The following is a 25611-nucleotide window of genomic DNA, read 5'->3' as shown; positions in this document are numbered from 1 at the left end:
AGGTAATGTAACCCCTAAAGCCATGACTACAAGAATTTTAATGCAGATTTCAAGAAATATGCCTTCCATATCTTGAGGACTTGATCCCTCAATTCCAGGGGATTCATAGCTCCCTATGAATGCAGTGAAAATGAGTGAACACATGCATCCTCTCTCAATGCATTTCAAAATAAAGCAAAGCTTCAGACACCTCCCATCCTTGTTAACCCCCACCATGCTTGCTCCCTGCTCCAAGCTCCTTCTCTGTGATTTGGTTTCTACTCTGTGCACCCCATCCTTCTGCCTGTATTCACTCAGCACTCGTCTGCTGAAGCCAGGCAAGGCTTTTGCCTCCCATTCCCCTCCTGGTTTCTGCTGGAAGCCTCAGGTTGCTGCCCACCCACTTGGGGGATATCCAGCCATGCAGTGAACACATGACCCAATAGAAAAGACACAGTATCATGTCTTCAGTGCTTTAAATGTGCTTTTCCTTTTTTGCAACACCAGGTTCAAAGCATCTATTTTTTTTTTCACAACGAAGAGTAACACAGCTTTCATAATGAAAATAGACAAAAGTACTAGTTATTGGAAATTGTATATAATGAATATATATATATATATATAATTGTATATAATGAATAAATTCCCCCACTGGAACAAAGTGCTCAGTACAGATTCCCATTTCAACACACGACCTTGTTATTTACATTTAAAGCATCTGGTTTTCTGATGTTACACTACCTGCATCTTAATAAAGGCAGTGTGAGATTCAGAAACTCATCCTGTGCTACTGCTGTATGGCCAGGTGAGATACAGGAACCTGCCAATGTCAACCCTCCCTCTCTCCCCCTGTGTATTTTGATAAGACTGCTTTAGCATGGAATTAATTGAGTACCAGGAATATTCATTAGCCTAAGGAGCTTGTCACTTCTCAGGAAACCACGTCACCTGAGCTGCATACATCTACTCAAGAGCAAAACAGGCACATTTTCTTAGTGTAACAATTTTTTTTTTTTTTTATTTCAGTTACTTTTTCACATAAAACTTTATGTAAGCTACAAAAATTGTGAAATGCAGAAATGGTATTAAAACTGCAAACTTAAAAGTTTAGATAAAAAAAAAATCAGTCTTTCCCTGCTAACAATGACCATTTAAAACGAACCATATTTTGATGGATTCATTTAATAAACATACCATACACTTCTCAAAAATAAATAAAGAACAACATCAGAAAAACCAATACTATCAACAACATGAAGCATTTAGTCATCTTTTTTTTTTTTTCTTTGAAAGACATAAATGAAATTTCTAGGCACAGTTTTAGGCATTATAGAGGACACAGAGGCAATAGGTTAGTGTGCACTGCGCTGTACAAAAATACAGTCTGAATAAATTACATTGCTAGCCATAAGATTAGACTTCACTTACCAGTCAGTTCATTGCATGTTTAATAATATACAGTTACATGCTAATCCATATATATCATTTATATTTCAAACACATAGGTCTCTCTATATTTGTTTTTTAAATTTACAAAAGCTAAACGAAGTTGTGCAAGAAATCCAGAAGAGATGCTGGGTATTTGTCAGCACCGGACGGTATACTTTAAGCTTAAAAAATACAAATAACTAGCCCTGCTTGCAAGTTTGCTATATATATATATATATATTTATTCATATATATTTGGAAGAAAAAAAAATGTATTTGTTGTGGGAAAGAATCATTCTGCCAGTGAGATAAAGTCAAACAACTAAAATAATGGTGACATGACACAAGCACAACATACAAAATTATTAATTTGTCATACGTACACTCAGGACACAGACTTGCATCTTTTTTGTGGCTAAAAAAAACCCCAAGAATCAGCACAAAGTTGCATTTACCTTTAGTTCTGTTTTAGTTGCCAAAATTTGCAATGGTAAAGAGGAAAAAAAAGACACTGCAGTAGAAACCTAAGCTAAAGGTAGGTACCTAAATCCACATACTAGATGCCCAAACACAAAGGTCCTGAGGAGTCTGAGGTGGGTCCTAGTAGACTGCATCACCTTCAAGAGAAAAAGCAGATGTTGGGACTGAAAATCAGGTCTCTGACTCAACTGTGAATCAAGAACCTTGTCTTTAGGCATTCACATTTGTAAATTGTTTTGCCTGAACACCTTTGACATAAACAGCCAGTGACTTGCAGAGCACACACCATTCATTTGCATTTGCCTTAGGCCTGGCAGTTGCTTTCACTCAAACTCTAAATAAAGAAAACCAATTTGATAAATTAGTGGCTACGATATGGGTTTGGTGTTGTACCTTCTTGTCAGCACAAAGTGCCACAGAGTGCCAGCCCCAAAACACCATCTCCTTAGAAAGGTACAGACATCTCAGCACAGTGGGCTTCTCTGCTCTAATCTAATTCCCATGCCAAAATATAATGTTCTCCATGCTGCTAAATAAAAGCAGAACTACAGAGCTGTTCAGAAAGATACTGAGTTAACTATATAGTGAATATCCGCCTTAAGTCAGTCCCAGGAAACAAAGCAGAGTTACAAATGCTCTTTTGGTGCCTGTGAAATCACTGGATACAAGTTTTCCTCCCATCCTTTTTGTTCTCCAGGCATTGCTATGCAGTCCCTTCCATGTCAAGCTGTCATTTTGCTCCATCTAATCTAATTAATCACTGCTGGTTCCACACAGGCTGCCAATTCAGAATATTCTGCCATGGTAGTAAAGACTGAACTGCAGAGCATCCCAGAGTTTTATAAACCATCTCCACATGCCAGCAATACTTGCACAAGGCCCTCCTAAAGGCAGCCCTGTGGTCCCCTGCTCACTTCAGACCCTCAGCACCCTGCAGATGGTGGCCCAGTAACACAAGAGATGCCATTAAACACCCAGTAATTCAGGAGCCTTTTCCATGGAACCAGAAAAACCTTTTGGATAGAGGTGGATGTGCAACCCCAGCACATCTGCTTGTGCAGGGGTCCACATAGAATATATTTTAAATTTCTCCATTAAAAAAAATAGTTATTTCTAAAGATTACAATTGTATAAAAATATGCTTATAATAAATTGAAAATATCCAAATAAGCAAATTGTAAACAAAAATAAAAGTGATGCAGATTAAATTCACGTGAAGGTTCTCCCTATTTTATCTTGGGTTTCATTTAATGAGTACAGTCTCTGGATGTTTTAAGTGGGAAACATACTAAGCAAGGAGTAATCAGATGTACATAATCATCAAAAAGTCCATTATAAACTCATTTTTTAAAAACAAGAGATTATCTCTTGAAGTGCTAATGTTTTAATATGGACATGATGGGACATGTGTTCAGCTGTACTCCTGATGATCAGGGACACTCACAACCTAACCAGATTTTTAAAAAATGGCAGTTTTTTTAGTTTGAAACACCCTTAGAAAAGAATTTTTAGCAAGTATTATATTACACGTGGAATAGCAAGAAGTTATTTTTGTCCAGTTCTACCTTAACTTGATGTGAACTTTTAAGCATTTCCCATAACACAGAGTCTGTACAAGGACATATACAGAAGACAAACCATTGTGTGTTTATTTTGTAACACCAATCAAAATCGGGCGTACCAATCCAAGACTTTCAAGAATGTGTACAAAGTTAGTATTTTAACCACTGCATCACAGCTCATATTACAATTTTAAGATGAATCATTTCTCTCCCTCTGCATATATATTTGCATTATATATATTCATATATACTAACAAACACCTTTCAAAAATATAACTGAACTAGTTCCATATGCATTCTCTTCATGACAATGTTTGCAAGGTAAATGGGTATTCAGGACAACTGCAATTCATTCATACATTTTAGATGTCTCAGGGACAGAACAGGTCTTTTTCTATTCCCCTTTATCTTTACCCCTCCAGCAAAACACTGAGAGCTGAGACAACTTCCAACTACACAGTCAGAAGCACATGTCTCTGGGTTTGGACTTCCTTCAACAATCTGCTACAGCTGGCGCGGTGATGCCGATTACCAATTCATGAAATCCTGTGTGGGTTGGTGGCTTGTTTGGGTTTTTCTTTTTTTTAATTATTCTCCCAGCAGACTGCTGAATGCAGATATTAGACAAGTCATTAACCAGTTACATTCACTGCCCTCAACACAGTCCCTTGCAACTAATTCCTTAAGAGCGCTTTTGAGCAATTAACAAGGGGCCAACTCAGCCTATTGTACAAGATGCCATTGCCAGCTTATCAGACATCTGAATCCTCTATGATACAGAGAAACTTCTACATGGAGCCCATACCAGCTGCTCCCCTGAAGGCAATAGCAGATGCTGGCATTGCATTCTCATTCCAGCTAGTTTTCTCACAATGATCGCTGTCACGTAGATCCTTTTGCTTGTTGTCAGGAAAAATGAAGTTTATGTATCAGCAGCTTGCAGAATCTGTCTATGTAAGATCAGCAATCCTAGTGTTTGCAGTTCTTCTAAATGGTTGTAAAAGCTGGTTACAGTGTTCACACCCAAAAGGCAAAGGCTATTTTATCAACAGAGCAGACTGTCTGGTGCTCCACAAGTGTTCTAAAAAAACTGTGAGCTAGAAAAGATGGTGTAATCCTTTTTTTTTAATTTTTTTTTTCATTAAATGATTCTAGTAATAGTCTTCATAGTTCTTAGGGTTCAGGCAATAAAGAATGGCACCCCCAAATGAAAATATAGTTGCACCCCATGCCAGGCCATAGCCCCAGTTGAATTCATGGTATATTTTCAAGCTGACCGTTTCGATGAACTTGATTGGGTAAAGGACTAAGCTGCAGACCTGGAGAACAACTGAAAGGGAAAAAAAAATACAAACGTCAGAAGAAGCCTTGTTTTGTTTCTCTAAAACAAAGAAAATGTCAAATAACTGAAATTCACATTTAAAATGCTTTTGGTGATTTTTAGCTTGTAAGTACTGCTCTTTTTAAATCACCTTCATTTCATTCACGGAGAACAGAGCAGCTCTTCCATGCTTCCTCATTGATGAACAAATATTATTGCTGGGATATAATGATGATCCTTCAAATGTCCACAAAATAAACAGTGGGAGTGGTATTTCCCAAATTCTTTTCTGTCTCTCCTTTATATTTTAGTTTGCAGTCATTACTCCTTCCAAAACAGCAAAACTTGTTATATTGCCATTATAAATAAATCAAAATGAGAAGCGAGAACACATATTAAGAAATGTAGCTGAGAATCAAGTAATTCACTTAGCCTAGAAATAATTCATTGTCATAGGTGATATATACTTGTGCTCAGCAGAGACTCAGTGAATCACATGTTTCTTATGCATTACTGTGTTCTGTAATCAGAATTAACGACATTCTCACACAGAATACCAAGGAATCTATAAAATTTGATCAGTCACTAAACTTCAAACCGGCAAACTATTATGAATTTAGGGGGTGGGTCAGAAATACTATGTGATGAAAGAAGATAATAAAATAGATTAAATCCAAGACATTAAAAAGCTTCAAAATAATTATTTCCTATAGCACTGTCTCTGAGATCCACAGACACACATTTCACTTCCCCTCTCACCCTTGTCCAAGTGGCCCCTCTCATTAGCCCTGGAGACAAATGCTAATCTGTCCTGAGGACAGGACTGCTATGGGGAGATCATGTCGCATATTCATCAGAACCTTGGTGACAAAGGGTCTCTAAAACACTCACTGGAAATTTCAGCTCATCTCACCTTAGCCTACAGAGTAGTCTTTGGACCCTTACTTGAGACTGAGAATCTGAATAATGTTTGCACAATGGATTTTCTGATGTGGATATCAAAATCCACAGGACTCTTTTTTAATTCTACGGTTATTGAAATGTTACTTAATGTTATTCCATTTGAATATAAATTTTTGTCTGTCAGCTTACAAAGTACTGTGCAACATTTGAGAAACTCTGGCAGGGTACACTGGGAAAAGCACCTACTCTTATGAAAGGATTATGCATTCCAGTTCTGTATAATGAGAGCATCTTTACATCCAAAAGCACCTCAACATATGCTCAGCTTTCAGACTAATCTTTAAGACCATTCAAGGTCAGAAAGGATTTCTGAAAATGTGTGGAAATATGTAAGTTTTTCTTTAGTGTCTCCCTGCACTGAGGATGCAGCATCTCTGCTGAGTCAATGCAGAAATTGCTCCATGTGTGTCTGTGTCAAGTGCAAAGCAAGGAAGTCTCCACCTTCCCCAGTGTAACATATGAAGTATGCTTGATTTCAATCTACAGATTGGACTTGTCAAAACACAACCAAAAAAAAAAGTGATTCTCTTGGAAGAGGAACATGTTGCTAAAGCAGCAATACACACAAGAGGGTTTTTTTTGACATTTCCATAGTGAGGGTTCCAGTTTTTCCTACTATTGGTCCAGATGCACTACTGCAGAACTCAAAGGAAGTGCTGGCAGCAAGTGGCTGGTGGGAGCAGCCACCCTACACAGCACTGTCATCACTTTGCACTAATTTTGCCTTCTGTCATTGTTTTTCCCTGTAGAGCAGGAAGGGAGCTGTGTAAGCTAGAAACAGCAGTCAGCAAAGTTATGAGAAATGACCAGCATGACCCCAAAAGATGTTGAAAGCAATGCTTGCAACTACTGATCTGATTCTAATGAATTTAAAGGAACTCCACGCTATGCTGACCTGCTTAAGGGAAGTGTGTACTATCTTTCTTCAGAAGAGCAAGTCCTTTCCTGTAGAAAAAACAGGCTGCAAAGGAAATCTTAAAATATCTGCTCCTCAAATGCTGTTCAGAAAAGACTTTATCTCAAACTTGATTGTTCACTTCAAATATAGACACATTTTTATGAAGCACTGTGCTGCTTGCAATATGGGAACAGGAATACTAGTTTTATTGCATTCACATGAAATATAAGCAATTATACATACTCATCATACTAAACATGAAGAAATTGTAACAAATGCTTTTAAAAGTAGGAAAATATAATTTCAGTCGTATTTTTTTTCCTTTGTTCAAGTGTTTGACTATAAGGTTTGATTTAAAAAAAAAAAGCAACCCACTTATGATGTGGCTTTCTAATTGATATGTAATTATGAAAATGCTAGCTAGTAAGTCCTGTACTTCTGTTCTCTACCTCCTGCTCATTTCAGATGAGTAAAGCACTTCATTAATAAGTGCTGGGTGTTTCAAAGATTACCTGAAAATGTAGTTGTTAACAACATCGGAAAAAAACCCAAAACTGATTGCAGTGCCAGGAAAACTGGCAGTAATGAGAGTGAACACTAATCTCAGAGATTCAGGATAGACATTAAAAAGGAAAAAAATATCACAAGGAGGGTAGTATGGGCCCAGGTCAACTTGGAAAGGATGCAACATCTTCATGCTTGAATTTCTTCAAAGCTGGACTAGACAAAGCTGTCACTGTTAGTGACCATCCTGCCTCAACAATACCTACAGAGTATTTTCTCCAACAATATTTCTTTAATATTAGGATTTTTTTGCTGCCCTGTAGCAACCTGCACTACATTCTCCTGAAGTCAGTCCTGCTTTTTCAGACCATTCCATCAACTTCAGTATATCAAATTCTGGCTTTCAATGCATCCATAATTTTTTCTACTTCCACTGTAAAATTTGACATGTAAGCTTCCATTCTATCCTCCTCATCATTATGAAAGTAGGTTATAGCACAGAACTAAGGGTGCAACACTAAGGTGCTCTCTCTGTCAGAATTAAAAGATACCTCCTTAAGTATTCTCCAATTATTATCTGCCACCATTTTATATTACTCTTACTTTCACGTAGCCACTGTTTTCCCTAGCTTGCATGTAAAAGCATCTTGTGAAATGTGTTAACAGCTTGCTAACATCAACAGGTTATTCTTCCAAACATTGTCACATTTGTTAAAACACAGCACCAAAAGGCAAGCATCTTTAATTTTTCTTTTGTTTCTTTTATGGACTTTCAGCAAGCACACTTTCTGCCCCTAAATTAGACTTGGTTAGCACGTAGTTAAATGGTAAATGCATCATGAAACTCTTGCATGGACAAGCCTGTGAGCCTGCACTTTGAAGGTGCAGTTTTCAAGGCCAGTTTGGTTCATGAGCTCTAAGACACCCAGCAGTTCCATGAGCTGGAAACCTCCTCTAGACCAAAGAGCCACATGAGCCAATGTTTCCTACAGCTGCCTCCCTGTCTGCTCCACATTTTCCATTACCTGAGGTGTTCCTCTACCTCTCAACATTAAAATATGTATTGTCAGCTCTATGAAAACACATTCACAACTTTTCATTACTTGCTGGCTTATTCTCAGCATCTAGGTTGAATTTTGGTTTTTTTTGGTCCCTTTCTTTCTCATCTCTTCCACTCCTAGTCAGTCAATCTTCTCCATCACCTACAGAGTTGCTAAATGAAACCTGAAGCTGAGGAAAAAAAAAATAAATCAAAACTTGAAGGAAAAAAAAAAAATAGCCTGGAGCCAACTGTTTGGACTTTATAAAGTACCTGGAAATAACTTTTTCATTTTGTCCTTTCTTCCACACAGACACTGTTTCTACCCAACACCCACACATCATTAAATGTCTCTGGGAAATTCAAACTGTGCCCTTTTTCCAGAGGCAGCTGATAGACTCCCAACCAGAGTGACACAAAAAATTTGGTCTTGCCAGCACATTCACAGGTCAGGGTGGTGTTTATCTGGAAAGATTTGTGAAATCCACAGATGAAGGCCTGAATCCATGGAAAGCTGCATAAGGCACTAACTGCTACAATCTTAACTTTCCCCCTCTTCAGTGGGGAATTCTTACCATAACTCTTTCAAGATACACCATCTATATTCATCTCTACAAATTGCTGACATCAAAGATAAAATCTGTAGGAAATGTCTTTTAACAATGTAAATGTCAAATCCTGAAAGGATTCTCCTCAGATTTGCTAGATAATGAAGAAGAATGGGGTAGGTTGTCTTGGCCTCATTATCTCTCTTCTCATATGCTTCAGGTTATGGCTGTTCAAAATGCACATGCACACACACAGAGGCAAAGGGAAAATGTGAACACCATCATAAACTAAAGAACCAATTTCATTTCCTCTTAGATTCAAGTAAGCATTAACCCCCTTCACCATCAACCTTTTGTAGTAAAGACTGGAAGCAATTTTATGCAGAGGAGAGCACATGAAAACAAACAGCAGGATTTGAAGAAATCTTTTCTTGTGGAAAGCCATTTCTTTTTTTAGTACAAACTTAACTACTAAATGAGCAACACGGCAAGACAGGCTTGTATGGCTGAATAATTATCAAGTTACTAAACATTATCAGAAATTAAGCCAAAAGCCAAAGAAGAAACCACCACAAAAATTAAATAACCCCATTTCCTTCAAAGTTAACTTCCCAGCATATCTTATAAACCTCAAAATTAACACGAAATTTAAAACAATGGCACCAGTACCTATATTCATTTAACCTAGCAAGCAATGCAACACATAGAACAAAACCAGATGATCTCCACTCAGGGAATCTGATCCTAGGTTGCTTTAATTTCCTAAAAACAAATGAAATGTAATCTAGGAATACGTCTTGAGCACATAAAAGAGCATCTTGAAGAGCTCGGTTCCATCAAGGCAATGTTATCAGCAGGGGGCAGCAGGAGCCTTCCCAGAGCTGTGCTTAATCCCAAACTCCTTCCAACCCCACACTCTCATCCTCTCCTATGCTCCAAAGTGGCTTTTTTTTATACATCCCAAAGGTTCTGTCATCCTCTTTATTATGGGTTATCAGAAGGGGCTTAAGCTGCTGGCTCCAATGCAGATGTGAGTGACAGGATGAAGGCAAACCACGGTTGGTGAGTCTCAGGAGAATCTGAAACATCCATGCTGACAAAGCCCCAAAGCACCAGAATATATAAAAAGAGATTATTTGATATTGTAATTGTACCTCACTGGACCAGTCTTACAGAAGACTGTATTCAGATTCTTAGGTCTCCCTTAAGATTTTGTGATAGTTTATATAAACTGTTCCATTTTTGTGTTTTTAAAACCAAACAGGGACTACACTGTGACAGCTTGTTAAATTAATAACCAAGCGAGATGACACAACAAAATTAATTCCTTATGGCACAGGGGCATATATAAACACCTTGCAAGATAATCCTATTTATTTTCACATGTAGAGCTTCCAGGGTTCACCTTTGGGTATTAATTTCCCTGTTTTAAAATTGCAAAAGAGAGAACATTAAAATAAAAATGGCTTTGCAAGAAGAATAAAAATGGGGACATCAAGCGGCACAAAGTCACCGATTAAAAATGGTATTTTGAGATTTATCCTCTGTAGTTTCCCCTGCTGCACATACTTCACAAAACAATAAATATAATGCAAATAAATAATTGTTTATGAACTAATAATAGTGCAACTGCAAAAATGATTAACACCGTGCAGAACTTACGGCCTGAAAGACCTCATTGGAGTTAACACCGAAGTAACCAAACACCTCTGAATTAGCATGCAGAACAAGGCATACTCCCCTCCATGAAAGTTCAGCTGCTCTCAGGAAATCTTTTTAATGATGCCAGTGCTTACCTGCAGCAAAGAGCATGACTGCAACCGGTCTGTAGAACCGCCTCCGAGATCCCACGCAGATGGAGATCAACCCAACCAGGAAAGCTATGAGAATAATGGCAGCACCACCCAGCAGCAGAGCCAGAGTAGCTATCTGCCAGTCTAGGGGGAAAAAGAAACAAAGAGAGGAAAAAAAAAATAATACAATTTCAGTAAAACGAGCCCATAGACCTGCCAGAAACAACAGAATATGAGGAACACAGAGGCTGCATCAAGGCTTGGGTAAATAAACAGCTGTGCCTTCAATTTCTTTTCCCCTAATTAGTGAATCACCTTCATGAAACAGATGTAACTCTGAAGCAAAGTGCCACAACCTCCCACGCTTACTCAAGCCTTAGTTGGCCTCGGTGGGATTTTGTCTCAAGTAAAACTGAGTAATTTGGTCTCTTGGTTTTTATCCAATTTAGAATGAGAAATTGAGGCTGGCTCTGGATTAGCTGGTGTTGTGTTACCTGACCCTCAGTCTGCTGTAACTTTCTCACAAAAGACAGCGAAAGTCAAAGCTCTGCTTGAGCTGAACAGGATGACACAGCAAGGGAAATGCACGGAGCCTCATCATACACACCTGATCCTTGGGAAGCACCAAGGCCACACAGTATCAGTAACAAAACTGAGGAGATGCTCAAAGGTTTCAAATATATATCTATATATATATACATATATATTCAACACTAAAAGATAACTGGAAGTCAAGACTTTCTAAAGGCAGTAACAATCATTAACTGCAGACCCAGTCAAATCTCAAGCCCATTTTAAAACGTCAGTTATCCTCAAGTGCCTGTTTTTCTTCCCCCAAAAGCAACCTCTGCACTTGGCTCAGGGTATTTTCTAGTTATTCTCATATATAATGGATGCAGTTATAAACAGCATATTTTCAGTCTTAAATCACATAAATCAAAATCCATTTGTAAGCTGATGACCATGATTCATGTATACAACATCCAAGATCTAACTTAGGAGCTTCTGTGGGATTTTAGAAAGGCACAGGCTTTGGACTGTCTGTTTTCCCAAAAGAATATCTAAGACCTTTCCTCTCTCCAGTAGCAGGCATCAAGAAAAAGAATCAGATCACTGTTTACTGCTTATCACTACTATTTACCAGGTCAAGGAAGATGATATAAATTCAGCTCATGGGAAAAGGACCTATGTATCCTTTTCATCTCACTACTTTGAAAACACTAGTAGTCATATGATACTCAGATTAAAATGTCCAAATGCATTACACAGTTCAAAGAAAATAAAATTATTATTTCCAAATTAAATTAGATACCTTAACGTTACTAAAACAACAACAACAATGAACATCCTCTTTTGGGAATAAGTAAAAAGCACTGTTTTAAATAAACAATGGATCCAGTTTCAAGAGGAATCTAATCTGCTGAAGATACAGACAGTGCAGCTGTGGAGTTTGGGAATGGAATGCTGGCAGCTATTAGCACCAAAAACCCTCCACACATTACATGAAAAAGGATGAAGGAGATTAAAAGAAGTGGGTAGAAAAACTAAAAAAGCATTGCTTAAAAAGAAAGTGGTTTTAAAGATGTGTTTGTGCAAGTACACACATTTATTTTCATTCTTTTCAGAAATCCAGGAATGTCATTTACTAATAATTTAATTACTAAGCACTCAACCTTCCAAGCTATTTTAGTCCTTATTTTCTTACTGGACTAAACCCCAAGGCTGGGAACAATCTTTCTTTCTATCACCAGCATGCAATCTCTAAAGTCAGTTTGCTGTGTGTCCCACTGCTACACTATCATTATTTGGATGGAAATATGATTTTAGTACTGGACAGCGATGTTTCAGCAAGTGGTTTTTAATATTAACGTGAGCCTTCTGAAACACCAAGAGATTAGTCTACTGATTTTTCCAATATCAGAGTGCATAACAGATATAGAAATCAGAAATAAATAAACAGAATGGACCACTTTGGAACAATATGAAAGAAATCCTTGCACTAGAAAATTACACAGATGCAAAGACCAGCCACAGAAATCCATATCACACCAAAGTTAAAAGGCACATAAAATTGATTAAATAAATAAAAGGGCCAGACAGGAAAGCTCAGAAACTAAAATTTTTGAAAGTCACCACAAATAATAAAATATTAAATGTTATCTTTGTATTGATCAGGTGCCAAACTCTAATGCAAAGGGAATGTGTACAACAATGGAGTAGCAGCTAAATGGAAAAAAGGTTGAGCATCCTATTGCTTTCCAAAACCACACTGGATAAAAACACCAAACAACTGATAATAAATTAGGTAAAGATGATATAAATGTAGGGTTAGAATATAGTTTAACTTCCAGGACAAATATACATAAACAGATTTTAGAAAGGTTAAAAAATAAACAAACTACCTTACTATAGTACTGATGTGGGAGGCAAAAGGACAAATGAGTGTTGGGAGACACCTACACTCCCAACTAAAAAAGAACTGACTTGGATAAACAAAATTAATTTTTTGAGTAAGACAACCTACTCAGCGATGCTGACAGCAGGACAAAACCAAAGCTCTTACTGTTCCTCACTACCAGCTGGGGACCAGGTATAGACTGTTGTGCTCCAGATGTGGGCCACATTTGGAATTGCCTATTTCTTTTAGTGCCTTTCAAAGGAGCATACAATGCTACCAGCCTTGAGCTGCAGGGACTTTGGTTGAAGAACATTGTGAAGGTCAAACATTAGTCAGACAAAGAATACAGGACTAAACTTTCCTATACTGGCTACCATAGTAACTACATGTTTAAATCTCCTTGTCATCTTGGAAAAATGTTAACTTTCAATTCTAAAAGCTATTTGATTTGGTGACAAAATAAAGCTTATGGTGGATTAAGAAAGTAAAATCTTCTGTATGGGTCTTCTACTTAACTGGTTTTTTTATTATTATTTTTTTTTATTATAAACCAGGCCATTGGAATTTACACAAAATAAAATAAAGATCCTAAGAAAATAGAACCACTACCTCTGAAGGCAGAGCACCCTGTAAATCAGATAGCTACAATATAAACACACAGAGCAAACACAGTTTTTCTACAATAAAGATCTGTAGTGTTTCTCAGACTACCCAAGAGTGACTTACAGCACAGCACCAAAACGGGATCAGGAAATAGTTCTGTTACACAGTGCTACTGGTACACAGAACATAAACATCATAAACCTACTTTAGAGTATCCAAAATATGCTTGTACCTCTTCTAGGCAAGCACAAACATTGCAAACAAGTTACTAATAAGAACTGTTAAGGTCAGGAACTTCAGCAGTTCATTGAGACTGCTTGTTCTCACAGAGAACAGATGCAAAACAGAGAAAAATAGGCAAAAACACAAGTAAAATGGGGCCTTATAGATGATAATTATTACTTTTCTGCATTCAAAACACAATTGGTTACACTTGAAGAGTACACATCAGTCTTTCTCACTGTACACCACTACAGCTTTTTAAACTACTTTTAAACTACAGTTTTTTAAACTAGTAGTTTTTGAAACTAGTTTTTTAAACTAATCCATTATCTAAGAAAAATATAAGCAATTAGAAAATAAACTAGTAAAACTCACAGAAATGTTAATAAACTTTGACTTCAGAAAAGCACTGTGACCTGTCATGTCCAAGTAAGATTTCCTTTGTTGTTTTTAGATAAGTAGATTTTTTCAGTGTTCCAACATTTTAGTCATACATTAAGAACTACGCTAATAGTGCCACCTATCCCATCCAAAGTGGAATTAAGCCATTTTTTACAATTGTTAAGTAACTCAAGAGATTTCCTAAGAAAACGATCACTTAACACATCCTATTTTTAGGTCTGAAAATCCCCAAGAAGGAGCCCAATGTCTATAACCATGACAAATATATACTGCATTTCTGACAGTTATTACAGTGTTTGCATATTTTTAACTATAACAATCTGCCCATTAGTTTGAGGACGTAGGCTTCAGTATTTGGAAATATATATAAATATGAACCTAGGCACTTAACACATATTTTCAATACATATTTGGTGAAAAATTTATTAAAATTACCATCTTCAGTTAAAAAAAAAAGGAAAAAAAGCCCCCAAACCATGATGGTACTGTTTCTTTTCAGTTAGGTCCTCACACAACAGTCAGTGCCTTTCTGAGGGATAACTTGGTCTCCTTGCTATTTGGAAATTCTGCCTGTTTCTTAGTGACCCAGAGGCACAGTGTCACTGTACTCTGACATTTCTAACACTCCTCCCTTCTTTCCCCAAAAGAAATGACCCAAGGCCTTAAGCTGTATAGCAATTTTTAATTAAGAGCAGCACTATTTCCTCAATTTCTTGGACAAAATAATATTTCACTACTAGGAAAAAACCAGGGAAAGCCATAAAAAAAAGAAGAAAACATATCAGAGTTCTGAAATGTATATTTTAATAACTAGGTCCTTTTTTTAACACAAGAAAGACCATGCAAAAGGCTAGTATAGATGTCATGTTTTCAGTAAGGTACCCCAAAATTAAATATTTTTTTTTCAATATGGTATTCTACCATGTAAAAGAAGTAGAATTGGTGGCCATAGAAACATACTGTGGAATATGGAAAGCATTTGTGTATAGAGCTCTTTCAGACAGTGCATGTGAACAGAATTAATTTCTTAAGAAACAATCAAATATTCCTTTCTTCCAGACAATGGCTCTTCACCAAGTCTTCTCCTCATAAAGGCTGAAGTACCAAATGCATGCAGCTGTTACATGATGAAGGAAATGCCTGACCTTCTAGCGCAAAACAAAATCTTGGTAAGAAACAAAAACACAACACTCAACTAAGTTTTTCTGATTCAGTGCAATGCTTCCACTTATCAAGTAGCTTCCCTCAGACAATAAATACTCTAATAAATAAATAAATACTCTACACTATTGCAATACAGCATTTAAAATCAAGAATAATGATTTTGAAAGAATGTGTGAAGCAGAGAAACTTGAGGCACCCACACATAAGGAATTAAATATCACTGAGTACCATAAAAATCAACTAAATACATAGGATACATAGAGATATTCCTAATTGCTTCATATTCAGATATAAAATAGCCAACAAAAGTTTAAGAAGTGTAGTGTATATATAAAAATATAAGGGTAAACTCTAGTTCCTGAAAGTGCTTTGGTTGCATGATCAATGAGATTTCTTTCTTCAGCAGGATCATGAGCAGAGGCCTCTGTCGGAGGTGAAGGTGCACTGAGTTCTGTGGAAAAACTGAGGAACAACAGGGGCCATTAAGTTCTCCCATCAAATTACTCCACAGAGGTCACCTTTGGAACCTCAGCCTGAGGCAGAATGATGGTTTTCAAAGAGCTGCTCAGAAGAATTCTGCCCTCAGTGAAGGGGATATTAGCTAAAGCTGGGAAGCCCAGTGCCTGTGAGTTACTGGGTCCACACTGCCTGCACGTACAGTCCTCTGGGATCCCACAATGGACACTTCTGCACACTGCAGGCAGAAGTGCTTTCTGGCAAGATCCATACCAAACCTCCAGAAATTGCCATAGCCACAGCTTTTCACAGTGGAGCCTTGTACAAAAATGCCAATAATGAAGTATTTTCTGCTTGTTGATTAGTATAGTATGTTTACTAGTACTGGATGCTGCACATACTCTGGCTTTTCATTTTATGGATTGATAATAAGATTTTTCTGAAGCAGTTAAATTTCTTGTGCATGTGGCTACTCAAGTCACTCAGACACTTAAGCATTACCAGAGCAACAGGAACCAGCCAGCTCTGGCTGAAAACATAATTTCTTAAAGAGGTAACTCACTTTACACCAAGGCTTTCTTCTAAAAGCCATAAATTTAAACAAATTAAATAGCTACGTTAAATCACAGATATGTTAAAATGAAGCTGTTTGTGGACATCACATTTTCACTAGGAATTTTGTCTTCATCCACACAGAGCAGCACATGGGACAAAGCCCTCGATAACCCAAATGCTGCACAACACCCGTGGGATTAACAGGAAGACTTTCCCATAGCTCTAACTCACTAGGACACTGACAACACCCAAAGAGAAATTTAAGCATTTTATGCTGGGATCCAAAATCCCTAAGTGCCTCCTAAGGATAATTCAGAGGCTCCACATAAGGCATCAGTCATTTTGCATTTTCTGTACAAGAGGCTTGTAGGATGATTTAGGGCTCCTGATGCGGAGTGGAGAGTCACTTAGAATCAGTCAAAGAAAAAGAGAACAAGCAGAGACACATCCAAAAAACAGCTTTCTGCTGCAGACCCTGTGTCTAACAGAGGTGCAGCATGCTAATGGACAACAAGGACAGGCAACAAGTGAAGGAGGAAAGGCAGATGCCCCCTTAGTTGCCATACACCAGGGGCTAGAGAGCTTCTCAGAAGTTGAAAAGTCTTTGCTTCCCAGTGCTGGCTCCATACTCCAACCTCACACCTCTGGTCCAGTGGGGTTTCTTGACTGCTAGGGTAGGTTGTAACTGCCCTCCTTCATCTGCCAGAAAAAGATTTATGAGGTCCATGAACAAACAGGTGCAAGGGAATCCAAATCTGAGTCTTCAGAGAGCTTCTTACCTAACTGGTCCCTTCCGACACTCCATTGCTGTTTATGCACCTTTTCCCTGATGCACAAGAATGGTGACCATTACTGGATGGCAGTCCAGACTCAGGGCTTATGGAAAAAGGCCTTAGCAGCCCCCTATAGAGCTGCAACCCTCTCACTTGGGTTCCTCCTACGGCTTTCCTCTTCTCCAAGAGCAAGATAAGTGAGATGAGAAAGAGTTGACTATTCCAGATAACAGCCCAGTGGCAGGATGCTCCAGGCAGAAGGTGCTCTCCCAGCTACCCTCCTCAGCCTGGAAAGGACATGCTTTGTCTGGGGGAGTAACTAGGCAGCCACTATGCAACCTGCTCACCTCTCCATAGAAAGCAGTGCCCCCCACCTTCCACCCAGAGATGCCATTGGGAGTGCAGGGGACACTTGGGCTGTATATGTAAAAATGTGTTAAGCAACTCTACTGCTGTGAAAAAGAGACAGCAAGACAACAAAATGGTCTAAATGCCTGGGGAGGTTGCAGATGCATGAGCAACTTGAAACGCAGCAGGTGCTTGCTCATCTGCCCACAGACACATACCTCTCCTGAAGAACAAAGCTTGCATTCTGTATTTATATGAAATATATACACTTTGCAGAGGTGTGAGTTGGGGTGAGGTGTGTTGTATGTCTGCTCTGTGGCCCACCTTTATTTCTAAAATCACACGTCCTTTAAACACAGCAAAACTTCAAATAAAGAATTAAATGGTGCCATTATATAGATCTTTATTTTACAATTTATAAGCAACATGCATTCCACATCGCTTTTGCCAGCAGAGAACTTCAAGACAAGCACAGCATTACAGAAAATCATGTAATCTATAATTCATTCACAGAATAGTACAGCATGTACTCAGGCATTTCCTCTATTGGATACAAAGCATTCTTCTGAGATTAGCTTGCTACTATGTCATTTTAATTATTGGATATTCATACATTCAATAAAAGTAATAAAAAACCCTCAAACAACTGCACACACACACAACTTTGAGAACTTCACAAAAACCTGGAACTCTTAGAACTCTGCCGCTAGGAAAGAAGTGTGGGAGATGTGTTATACAAGCTTTTCACAGTAAGCTCACTATTTCTGACCTCTTCTATGAAAGCTACTACTTGTTAGCAATCTGAAGTACTATGCTTTGCATTGGAATGTAACTATTTTCCACAGTTATCAATGTTCTTCTGTCTGGCACGTAACATTCTTCCAGAAAACTGGCAATCTTCTGCAACTTTTAAAACTCATTCACTGTTCCTTGAGAAAAACAAATAGCATTTAAAAGAGTTTGAGGTGTACTTCCAATCAGAACAATGGCTTTAAGTGGAACAAGTGAAATACATGAAGCAATACAGCTGGATGGACTTTACCACTCCTCCTGTTACCCTGAATCTTATGTGGTCATCTTGGGCCACAAAAATCAATAGCAGAGGCAAGGCCACTCTCTATGCAATTCTAAATTTAAAAACCTAATCAAATATTAAAACTTCTTGCATGATCCCTAACTCCAGGGACATCATATTCATAAACAAAACTGAAAGCAATGGGATACATTACTGATTTTAAAATTGCAATGAATAACAGCACTAGCAACAACCCTACAGCTACAAGTTTTTGTTTGTTTGTTTTTTTTTTTTTTTTTAAGAGCATTATCACTGATAAGGTGTATGGTGCTCTTGCCCTGATCAGATGAACTCACACAAACATCACAGATGTGCTCTAACCATGTCTCTTACTGGTTGTAAAAGGGTGGCTACAATGATAACCTCCACCATACTAAAAGGTCCAGACTGCTGAGCAGGATCCGCTGCTCCCGTGGCCTTGGGAAGTCTGAGGCTAAAATAACTGTTCCATTTGTAAGAGAATGAGCATACCTTAAAACAGTCTGTCAGGAGCTGCTGTGAGGGGTAGTTAAGCCAATTGAAGGCATTCTGCAGTTTGAAGAAGCCAGATAGACATCAGGCGTAACAGAGTGTCAGTCATCACAGAATCACAAGAATAATTTAGGTTGGGAAGGACCTCTGGAAGTCACCCAGTTCAGCTCCCCATGGAAGGTAGAGCCAACCTTCAAGTCAGACACAACTTCAAAGTTGGATCAGCCTGCTCAGAGTCTTAAGACATTGAGTTTGAAATAGTATGGCTTTTGATTTAATATCCATCTTCAGATAAAATGCTGGGGATGATTACTAGAGTTAATACAGAAAATGACAGACCACCATATTCAAAACTAGAAGAATGTTTTATTAATTCTTCCTAAGACTGTATGAGCCACTTTTCTCAGGTTAGTAAAAGTACATTCGTTCTTCTGTTATTTTATCTCAAACTACCAGCTTTGCTGAGCTTTTTACAAATACACGTCAACATCAAATCTGAGCAATGACACAGACTTTCTAATGAGGAAGCTGCTTTTGAATTATCAATTTCCCCCTGGAACAGCTCCTTAGATTCTGAACAAGGAGGTACCACCCAAGACTATTCTGGCATAGCAATTCAGATATCTGCATCTAATGTGTAATTAAGGTTAAGCCCCTTGAAGCGCTACTGAATGAACAGCCTCTGATGCTGTTTTTATTTTGAGAACAAATCAGAACAAAATTAAAAGCATAAAACTAGACTCAAGTTGTTTACTGAACTATGCTATAGGCTAAGCTGACCTTCATCATTTGCTCATCACAAAGTTTAACACACATTCAGAGACTCTGCTGTATGTATTTCCTGGAGAATGTTTTGTCTTTCCAACATGCATGGGCACAGTTCTAAAAGAGCATAATATTTTTTAAGAAAACTGAGTGTTGCAGAAATCCACAGGTTGTCAAGTAACAAAGCCATATACCCCCACATTCAGAATGAATACAGGTAATCAAAACCTTTCAAATGTACTTTTATATATGCTCTTTCCACAATAAACTGAAAGGCTGCAAAGGAGCCATTGTTTTCTATGAATAGCATATACATGTATTTAAGTCAAAATAGACAATATTCACCTGCAGGTCAGATTCTATGGAGCCCTTTATTTCTTCTACATTACATCTGTGTATCTTTGATTTAAAGAGCTGTAATGGCTGCAGTCTATTGCATAAAATCAAATTTACTGTTATTAATCTGCAGGAAGCAGACAAGTACCTGTGCAGGTATAGATACACCAGGTAGTTTTACACACGATGCATTTAATTTTAATGCTGTTACAGGAATAAATATTCATATATAATTCTTGATAAATCTGTAAATGAACCATCACAAACTAGATATAATGCATATCAAACAAGGTCTAAAAAAAGAAATTTGTTTAAAAACACACAAGTTAAAAATACAGTTGGTCTAAAGACAACTTGTGCATTAGCCAAGGTAAGCTTTGATCACCAAAATGAGCTATATGCTCGGACAATTGGTGAAACTTCAGAGCTTTACAACTGCATTTATGAATTTCAAAATTTTATAACAAAGCTTTCCACACTGGCAACTTTGTTAGTTTTTCATCTCACAAAGTTGCTGCTAGTGGGAGATTTACACAGACTCTAAAGACTGAAAAAAAAAAAAAGCATATTAAGCTATTTTTTAATTTTCAGATATCAAAAAAATTAATTTGACTCACTATTTTACATACTTGGACCATAATTATTATGAAGTACTTACACAAGTTTAAAAGTAGTATGTGAGCAAACAATAGCTTGCAAGTTCCAAAAAACCATTGGAACAGTGAAAGAATGAATGTGAACACATTCTCCAAGCACTAGCAATGCTCAAGGAAAAATGAGATTACTCCCTGCTACAACAGCCAATGCAACCATGCTCTGTGCATTTCCTTCTGCTCTCCACTACTACACTGCCCTTCTGACAGCAGTCAGGGGTCCTACATCTAATTACAACAAAAGTTTTTAATTAAACCTCGAATATGCTTTAACAGCTTCTAGTATGAGCTTGCCCTTGATGGTGCCACTTGAGGTGCTCTTCTTCAAGGGATGACAAAGTAAATCTCTTAAAACCATGGGTGAAGATGCCTTTTTTTCCTGTGTGTGCTGCTGCTTTTCACAGCTAACTGCAAAGCTGCCTGCACCAGTATCAAGCTAAAAGAGCTTTCCCTGTGGGAGCTCTCCACTATCTCCAAAATACTGCTTGCTGGCTTCACAATGTAGGAGGAAAGTGCACCTAAAATATTAATGCCAGCACACAAAATGGTCTCAAATACCAACCCAAATCCAACTTGTGAACTTAGTGGGAGCTCTCCTATTGGTTTTAATGGCAATTGTACCACACTAGCAGAAGGCAAGAGGAAAACAGTGCAGTTTCTCATATTTCAGGTCTGGTCAGAATGCAGCACACTCTGCAGAACATGAGGAAAGTGAAGGGTTTATCCCAGTCACCTCAAGTAAAACAATCATTCACTTCTCCCACAGTAGCTTGTGAAACTTGGCTCTACTAGACTGGAAAGTATTTGAGGAAAATGGGTAAAGCTCATTCAAGGAACCTGAATAAAACCAGATAGGCAGGAATTTGTGCACATGATAGAAAGCACCAGCAGAGGACAGATCAGATTTTCAACACACAGCATCCAATGAAAACTACATCTCATTCCTATCCATCCTCACCCATTCATCTTCCACATCCCCACAGACAGACAGGTGACCAGTAGAGGAACAAGAGAGATTAGTGCCCTTTTATGCTGTTCCATAAGCTGTCGTGCTTCTCTCCCACCCCACTTTTGTGTGTATGTGTGTGTACACACGCATGCGTGACGGGGAGACGGATCGAGGGGGGAACCCAGTAAAGTGTGTGGAGCTGGGGGGGATTTGAAGCAGGTTCTCATTCAAGCCATCTGAAAAGTCTGTGATCAAGGGGATACTATTTCAGGAGACAGGGAGAAGGGGCAAAGGATTCACGTTGCTAAGGAGACACGTAGAAGCTGACATTCCTACATAAATTTCCATTTATACCAGGGAAGGAAAAGAAAGCACTCCAAACTTTGTGCAGATACCCTGGTATCTGACTGAAACCAGCATTTCTTTACAATTCGTTTAATTTTATTTAAAACAAAATCTCAAGCAACATTTAAATTTTCAAATATTACTGCACATGACAGAAAAAAAATAAAAAAATAAGCACAGCAGCAAAGAAACCCATGTAATTCCAACTCAAACTGAGATCAGTTATTTCATGGAACCTATAGGACTTCAGAGAATAGAGGAAAACAAAACACACCAAGAACGTAGTCAGTCCCTTGCTTTCCTTCCCAAACACACATCTTGCCCCTGCACGATTTACCCAACCAAAGAGCACAGCAATCCAAACAGATGATTTATCAATGCAAGTGTGTGCGTGTGGACAGGAATGGGGTTAAAAACGATGTGGGGGGAGGCTGGCTGCATTTGTCAGTGTTTCTGTTGGAGCTCCAGAAGTTGCTATCAGGAATAAAGTAAATAAAACCACCCATGAAAACCAAAACAATTATCGTACTACAAAAGAATTTACTGAAAAAATTCAACAGGCAGCTTGTTTTTATCATTCACAACCGCTTTTGAAGTACTCCAAGCAATCGTGAAATGACGTTAAAAAAAATAACAATTCGTGATCAAAGACCTAAAAAGGTGAAGAACGAAAGAACATCAAGAAATCACAACGGGGAGTGTGGCATGAAGGCAAAGGAGCGTGAAAGACGATGGGGAGATCAGTACGTGCTAGAGAAAGACACACAAGCACACCCGGCATGATGGAGAAAGTCCGAGCCCAGGCATCCCCACTCTGGACAAAGTAGCAACCGGTTTTTGTTTAGGAAGCCCCAACTTTCCAAAACCAGACACTTCTCAGATGGGGGCGGAGGGGAATTATAGGACACTCGATCCCAAACAGTTTCTCACTGTATAGGGAAGCCGCCACACGGAAAAAAAAAACCAAACAACCAAACTACTTCAAACTCGGGATCTTTTGTGAGAATACCACGGCATATTCGGAGCCAGTGACCGGTTTCGCTCACTGAAGCCTCACACCTCCCGCACCCTGGGCACGATCCGAGCACGGGCGCTCGGTGCTGCCCCTCCCGCATCGCCGCTCGCTGGGAGCGCCGCCGCCTCCGCCCCAGCCCGACCGCCGGCGAGATGCGGGGTCGGGAGCCTGGCGGGAGGACGGGGAGGAGGAGGAGGAGGATGGGGACGGGTGAACAGGCTCGGGAAGGGAAGGGGTGCGGAGGGCGGGCGGACAAAGGTGCAGGGGACTCTTCCCGGCGGCGGCCGGCGCGGGGAGACGGGCGGGGACCAGGGGCAGCAGCGGGCGAGGCGGGGAACCAGCAGGGGCAGCGGGGCACGGCCCCGGGCACTGCTCCGGACCGGGGGGGCTGGCCCCGGGAACGGGGGATTGTATCCCGAAGCAGACAAGGGTGAAGGGAGAGGCAGGTCGAGGGCTGCTGGTGGGTCAGCCAGGGCACGGCGAGGAGAAGGAATCCTCAGCGCCCGAGGTGCGGCCAAAGGAGCGGGAGGCGGACGAGGAGGGGGAAAGCAGCGGGGGCCGGCGGCGGAGGGGAGCGGAGCGGGACCGGGGGCAGCCGAATCTCACCGCTGTGCAGCGTCGACTCGCAGAGCCAGCTGTCCAAGTTGCCGGGCTTGCGGCAGGACTCCCAGAGGGACAGGTAGTACTGGTGGTCCGCCGTCACCCAGGCGGGGCTCAGCACGGCTCCCAGGTCCAGGCACAGCGCCAGAAAGATGCACACCAGCCCCACCAGCTTCAGCGGGGTCAGCACCGAGACGCGCACCTCCTCCATGCCGCTGCCGGCCGAAGCCATGGGGCCCAGGGGATGCGAGGAGGAGGACGCGCTGCCGCCGGCCCCGAGGGGAACAGGAGCGAGAGCCCGGCTCCGCGCAGAAGGGGCGGGCGGAGGGAGAAGCGGCGAGACCAGCGCTGTCTAACGGCGGCGAGAGGCGTTCGCAGGCGGCGGCAGCGCCGCTCCCTCCCGCCCTCCTCCGCCGCGCTCCCGCCCCGGTGTATCAGGTGCAGCAGCTCCCCCGGCCCTCCGGCGCCGCCCGGCCCGGCCCGGCCCGGCGCGCTCCTCCCCGGGCCCGCCCCTGCCGGGGGAGGCCGGGCCGCGCTCCGCGGGGAAGGGGCGGGGGCGCGGCCCCTGCCGGCCCCGCTCCGCCCCGCCGGGAGCGACTTCGGGGAACTTTCCGCGGCCGCAGGCGGCGCCCGGAGCCGCTCTCCTCGCCTCGCATCGATTCCCGCTGCCCCCGAGCGGCCTCCCCGGCCCCTAGGGGCCTCTGCCGCGCCGGGAGAGGCCCCGCTGTGTCCCGGCGGCCCCGCGATCGCCGCAGCCCCGCGGGTGGGGCCCTGAGGGGCGCTGAGGGGGTCCCGGGCCGGCGCCCCCGGGCCCGCCGCGGCATCGCTACGGAGAGCAGCCGGGCCAAAGGAGAGACCGCCTCGGATGCAGGATTAGCCGTGCCTCACCTTGATTCTTCTTCTGGAGTGACCTTTAAATCACAAGTTATTAGTGGAGGGTTTAAAGAGATAATTTAGCGTTTCATTATTCGCGTGTGGACTTACCTGCGGTTCGCGCTTCCCTCTCCCGTAAGCGGCGTTGCTGATCCCAAATTAAGTCTTTGAGGACGGATAAGTGCATTGCCCGGTTTCCATTTAGTCTCTGTTTATTTTGTTTAATTAGCTCTGAGGTGCTGAGAATGTCAAGGGCAAATGTTTAGGTTAGTTATTAAACAAAGTACTAGTATAATTCACTGTCTGAAGCAGCTCTTCCTCAAGATACAAACACAGGCACGAAGGTGGAGTGTAATGTCCATGAAGCATTATTAAAATAAGAAAAGCAGGAAGATTCAACCTGCGGATTTTAAAGTGAATGTTGCTACTTACATTTGAGGGAGAACTATAGAGTGGGAGGAGAAAAAATTAAGCCAGAAAAGCCATTTTCTAGTGAAGAAACAGGGACAATCTTGTTCATAAATGCTTATTATTATATCCATATTAATAGTATTTAGAGTTTTTGGAAGGGGGTTTACCTTTTAACTATAGGAATGTTCACATTAATTTCAAAAGGTGCAGGATTAAACCCTAGTGGTTTGTACAACTTCATTCCAAGTTTAATGTCGTTCTGTTCACAGTTTAAGGCTGAAACAGAAAGGAAAAACATTATTTACATGGCAAACTTCTCAAAGCACAAACAGCTTTGCTCCTACAGCTGCTTGTAGGAGTTGGCATATGAGGTTTAGTCCTGGTTTCCCAGTGGTGTTAAGTCAGGGAACACTTACAGCATGTTGCAACAATTTCTCCTTTTCATTTAGATGTGTCCTCTGCCAGAAGCACAACCACCAAAGCTCAGTGCCCTGATACCATAGCACAGTGTATCACAGTATAAGAACTATGTATAAGAACTATGACGTTAGCAGAAGTTGGCCATAGGTATCTGAGAATTCAGCTATCACCAGTCTATCACTAATCCTGATAAAGAAATGCATTTCCTTGAGCTGTTGCTTCCAGAACTTGAAAATAAATTAGAAAATTTGGAGGTGGAATT

General features: G+C 40.4%; 1 protein-coding gene across 1 annotated transcript; it reads right to left on the bottom strand.

Moving 5' to 3' along the window:
• Positions 1–966: 966 nt before the first annotated feature.
• On the bottom strand, positions 967–24127 carry TMEM47 (transmembrane protein 47). The gene is made up of 3 exons (XM_086879779.1): positions 23652–24127; positions 10519–10659; positions 967–4779 (listed from the first exon to the last, which is right to left on the bottom strand). Exons 1-3 carry the CDS (start codon positions 23875–23877, stop codon positions 4601–4603), a joined length of 546 nt encoding a protein of 181 aa, XP_086735905.1. The 5' UTR covers positions 23878–24127; the 3' UTR covers positions 967–4600.
• Between the last annotated feature and the right edge of the window lie 1484 nt (positions 24128–25611).

Source organism: Cyanistes caeruleus, chromosome 3 (genome assembly GCF_971803275.1).
Source record: "Cyanistes caeruleus chromosome 3, bCyaCae1.hap1.1, whole genome shotgun sequence".
NCBI lineage: Eukaryota > Metazoa > Chordata > Aves > Passeriformes > Paridae > Cyanistes > Cyanistes caeruleus.
The sequence above is the reverse complement of the archived record's forward strand: the minus strand, read 5'-3'. Positions and strand labels throughout refer to the sequence as shown.

Bases quoted from the DNA above. Each gene is read 5' to 3' on its own strand.
- TMEM47 (XM_086879779.1), bottom strand. From the start codon at position 23,877: ATGGCTTCGGCCGGCAGCGGCATGGAGGAGGTGCGCGTCTCGGTGCTG. The intron at 10,660-23,651 runs GTGAGATTCGGC...TTTTCCCCCTAG, and splicing joins CGAGTCGACGCTGCACAGCG to ACTGGCAGATAGCTACTCTG. The intron at 4,780-10,518 runs GTAAGCACTGGC...TTTCCCTTTCAG, and splicing joins AGTCATGCTCTTTGCTGCAG to TTGTTCTCCAGGTCTGCAGC.